This window comes from Borostomias antarcticus (assembly GCF_949987555.1).
Source record: "Borostomias antarcticus genome assembly, chromosome: 13".
NCBI lineage: Eukaryota > Metazoa > Chordata > Actinopteri > Stomiiformes > Stomiidae > Borostomias > Borostomias antarcticus.
Genome location: NC_140246.1, coordinates 6,876,983 through 6,881,428, shown reverse-complemented (window position 1 = coordinate 6,881,428; position 4,446 = coordinate 6,876,983). Strand labels below are relative to the sequence as shown.

At 45.3% G+C, this 4,446-nt stretch overlaps 1 protein-coding gene across 1 annotated transcript in view; it reads right to left on the bottom strand.

The window, feature by feature from the left end:
• The window catches only part of cry1a (cryptochrome circadian regulator 1a), a 14,755-nt gene extending 10,666 nt beyond the window's left edge, over positions 1 to 4,089 (bottom strand). Inside the window, exon 1 of the mRNA XM_084447936.1 lies at positions 3,224 to 4,089. Within this exon, the coding sequence (XP_084304062.1) occupies positions 3,224 to 3,381 (158 nt within the window). The 5' untranslated portion in view covers positions 3,382 to 4,089. The remainder of the gene's footprint in view (positions 1 to 3,223) is intronic.
• Positions 4,090 to 4,446: the final 357 nt, after the last annotated feature.

Below are 4,446 nucleotides of genomic sequence, written 5' to 3'. Positions count from 1 at the left end.
TATGGAGAGACCAATGGGTGAGAGTGGTGATGTCATTAGTGCCATTATACTACCCTGCTGAAAGCTTGAACCCTTCTTGCGGGTGCACTATATTACTTAAACGTCCGCGCAAATTTGAAGTTTCAGTGCAAACAAGTGTTTATCTTGCTACGCTGTAATCCCTGAGTTAGTAACAACCAATTGTGGAAGCCTGGCAAACCAAGAGATGCTGCCTCGACAATGAGCTACAGCCACTCACATGGAAGCTACCATGGTCCTTTCCCCTTTACTGCTGCATGCTGTGCGGTGACTCATTTGTTTTGGCCACCAGTGGCAGTAGGTGAATCTTCAATCAGCCCCGAATGACGTCAATGTAACGTCAGAAAATAATATGCTGCTCACCTTCTCAACCCACAACACAGAGAAACGGAGCATTTCAGAATTTGATGGAATTGTCGACAAGACTTCACACCTCAATGCTGCTTACTCTTAACTTCCAGCTACATAAAGTCTTCAGGAAGGTCTATAGCAAGCTTGACAAAGTCTAGCTAAGAGCACCCGGACAATAACACCAACGCGCGGACGCAGACACACACACACCCTGTGGCAGAGCATTAGTAACACTGTGCTGTGCTATGTCCCATGTTGTTGATGTTGCTATAGGTACCATTGTATGGGTGGGCGCTTCCTGTGCTTGCCAATTCACCCCAGACAGTGCAGTCAAATACACCATCGTCCTCCTCACTCACAGATTCACACCCAGATCATGCCGTCGTTATTCCTCACACAAAGCTGGCTATGTGACATAACACGGGAGTCTATTAGCCATGTGCCTCTCGAGGTGAACTAAAAGAGTTAGGATATCTTAGATAAGCAACTGTGGAGGACGAAGTAGGTCAAAGCTGACAAGGATGATTGTGTGTGGGGGCGCCTCGGGGGCTCATCGGTTTAAGGCATGTCCTCACCGCAGTGGCCTGGGTTCGATTCCCTTTGATATAATAAAGCAGAAATGTCTCTCAAAAAATATCACAAAAAAAGAGGGGGGGGGGGGAAGGTGATTGTGTGTGCGTGCGTTTCTACCAACTCACTGGCCCACTTCTGGAGATGATTGCTCGTTTAAGCTATTAAGGTTGAGCTGAGCCTATTCTTTAACAGCGACAGAAAACATGAACGCAATCTGGTTTGATTCAGTGATGATTCCCTGTGAGTGATGTTTCATGCTCACACTTGAGTCTTCATGCACATTGCATAATTATTTCGGGAGAGAACGATGAGAAAAAGACAATGAAGAGGGAGGGTTGAAACTTGATAAGACAGGAAAGAGACAAAGACGGGGCTGAAGACGGTGGGGCAGGTCAATGAGGGTCCATGCTGAGCTGAGCATGTGAGCACAGAAGAGACACCTCAGGCTGCAGTTACATGACTCCTCCCAGAGCATGTCAGGATGCTGGGGTGGGGAAGAGTTGAGGAGAGCAGCAGGTGCCATGTTGTTCAACCGTCAGCTCGGCATGGGGTTACATTCACGCGGAAAGAGCCAAGCGCCAAACCGTGACTCCAGGGCAGTGGAGAATTTGCATTCATACAAAGCAACACCCAGCAACGGAAAAGGACATGTCAGTAACAGACAACATAGTGAATCCCTCTGCAGTTCTCAAATCCTTATCTTCCCCGAGGCCTAAGAAACACAATGGAGAGGGATGACTCCAGGCTACGCTGAAATGTTGTAAATGGCTAACTAGCCTAGACCACACTTTAGGTACAGGGAGAACACTGGCTCTCTGGTTGTACAGCAGGTGTAATGTCAAGGTTCTACCAAGAGTCACTATCTAGAAGGCTGGAACGCTTTGTTCATCAACAGTTCGGCTTAAATGGGGTAGGGTCAGGGACGCTCAGCAGAGATGAAATTCCACTGGGAGCGGATGGAGCTCAACCAAGCAAATACCTATTGACTGAGACAGACTCCTTCCTTATCACTGACAAATGCACACACAGATTCAGAAGCATTTAAAACGGTTAAACTGCCACAAAGATGACATCGAATTGAGACAAGACTCCTGATGAAATTAATGCTATAGATTTTTGGGCCATTTCACAGACTAAAGGAGCAGGATATCCAAAATCTCATGGTATCACATTTTGGCCTACATTTTAATACTGACAGTCATGTATACACGCAGTATATCTATCCTTTCCTAAGTTGGTGAAACAACCATGTCATAATCTTAACATTGCATGATTTTAGACTCTTCAATCAGGAGGACCAGGTTGATCGCTCTTTTTCTGCTCTGAAGTTGGTAGACTACTAACCTGGGCCCCGACCTTCGAATCCGCCCACTCCACCGAAGTTGACTGAAGATCTCAATGGAGTGTAACGAGTTGACAATTCTGTCTTTGATATAAGGCTAGTATGCTACTGCACCATTGTCCAAGCCTGAGCTTATTATACAGGATATGGAATGACTTGGCGTAAAAAAACTTGTTCAGTGAAAGCCTCGTCTTCATTTCACATAGGCTACCTCATCATTCATGCACGCTCCAGAAAAGTCACACACACACACACACACACACACACACACACACACACACACACACACGAGATCGGGGTTCAAGCCGGGGCGGTGGGGATGACTATGATAATTATACCCCAAACCTCCACACGTTCATCCTTTCACTCCAATCTTTTTATCCCTTACCTTTGTCCAGAAACAGAAGTTGAACCAATTGCAACAAAATAGCTAACGTTACAGGAATCATCAGTGTAACTGCTTTAGCCACTGACCGCTACCATTAAATGTTATGGAAGCTGCTGCTAGTTGTTGTGAGCTCATGAGCTAACTGGCTATGCCGCTCTTATTGTGCTGGATTAGCATTGGAAGCATTGAAACGGATGTGTCCAGGTGACAAGACCTATCTGAATTTATCAGACATTATTACATGTCATTTCAATTCACAGCTATTTCAGTGGCATGACTAGCTTCCGTCCTACCAGTCCTGAACAGAAACAAGCCAGCCACGCACATAAGCCAGGCTGGACCTGGCCTGGTTTCTCACTGCTGCTGTAGGCTACTTTCCACGGCTGAAACTTCCGCCACAGGAATTCTGTCTGTATGTCAGTCTGTCTATCAATCGATTTACTATCCCTAAACAAAGCATCCATGGTGAGGGCTGTGTGTGCACTTCACGGAATGACAGTAATGATTTGACCATCAGACATTGGCATGGGATAAATAAATGGTTGCCTTACCTCCACCTGCTTATTCCGACGTTAGACGATCCCGCGAACCAAGGGTCAAGGATGTACACGCAGCGGACGGTGTCAGCTCCCTGGATAGATTCCTTCAGAGAGGGGTTGTCGTGGAGCCGCAAGCCCTTCCTGAACCAGTGGATCGTATTAACGACCATTACTCGACTGGATGAGTCCTTCCCAGTGATGAGAGTGCTTCCCTAACACCGTGCAGTTCTTGGATGTCAAAAGAGTTTCAAAAAGGCAGCTACTCAAATCTAACTGAAATCAAAATACGCATATAAATGAGAATGGCGGTAGAAATGTGGACTTATCCTTGCTCTAATAAAACATTTTCCATTATGTCAAAAAAAAAGAAATCGGCGACAGCTGAACCATTTGGCCACAAGAGCAGGCACTCCTGTCACGCAGACCGATATCCGGCTGGCTCTAGGACCTCGCTCGCTGGTCAGCGACACTCAGATGCCTGTTGTATAACTTGTTTTTCGGAACACTGAAAATTACTCATACAATTTCAATGGTTAGCCTATAACTGCCCGATACTATACTATACGATCAATACACGCAAATATATGCGACCTAGCAAATCAATCAAGTTATCCGCACTCGCACTCACTGCAATAAGATAGCCTACAGTGGACCGTAGTTGGTTGCTACCCTCGGTCTAGATGGAAAAATATAGTTATGTAAATATCCTGTATAACGTTGAAAATCTCGCCTCCTCAAATTAGGCCATTGTAGATTAAACCAAATTTCTCTATGAAAAAACCCACGAGTCTGTAGAAAAATCTGTATACTCCGTTTTGTAAATGTGCAATGTTTGTAAATGCAAAAGCTGTCATATGCTGCCCGAACACCACTCTATATTGACCGTGTAACCTCACCGTTTGCGCCTTCTTTAACAACCCCACCCACTCTGGAGAAAGCATCGCAATTGGCCCATATTTCTGTCTACGTAGTTCACCAGTGGTCACGTTTCTGTAGTGTGTTTTTTGTTGTTGCTATTAAAACGTTTGCAAACGACATGAAACATACAAAATAGTTTGACATTGAACAGTTATATTCTTTGACAACACAATTCCATGTCAAACTATTTTGTATGCGATGTGGGTCTAAAATAGTTATGTTTAACAGAGCACGTGTGCGGTAGTCTCTGGACTGTGCGTAACTATCGCCCAAGTACCCGGATCAGCACATGAAGTAGGGCATGATCAGGAAGTGTC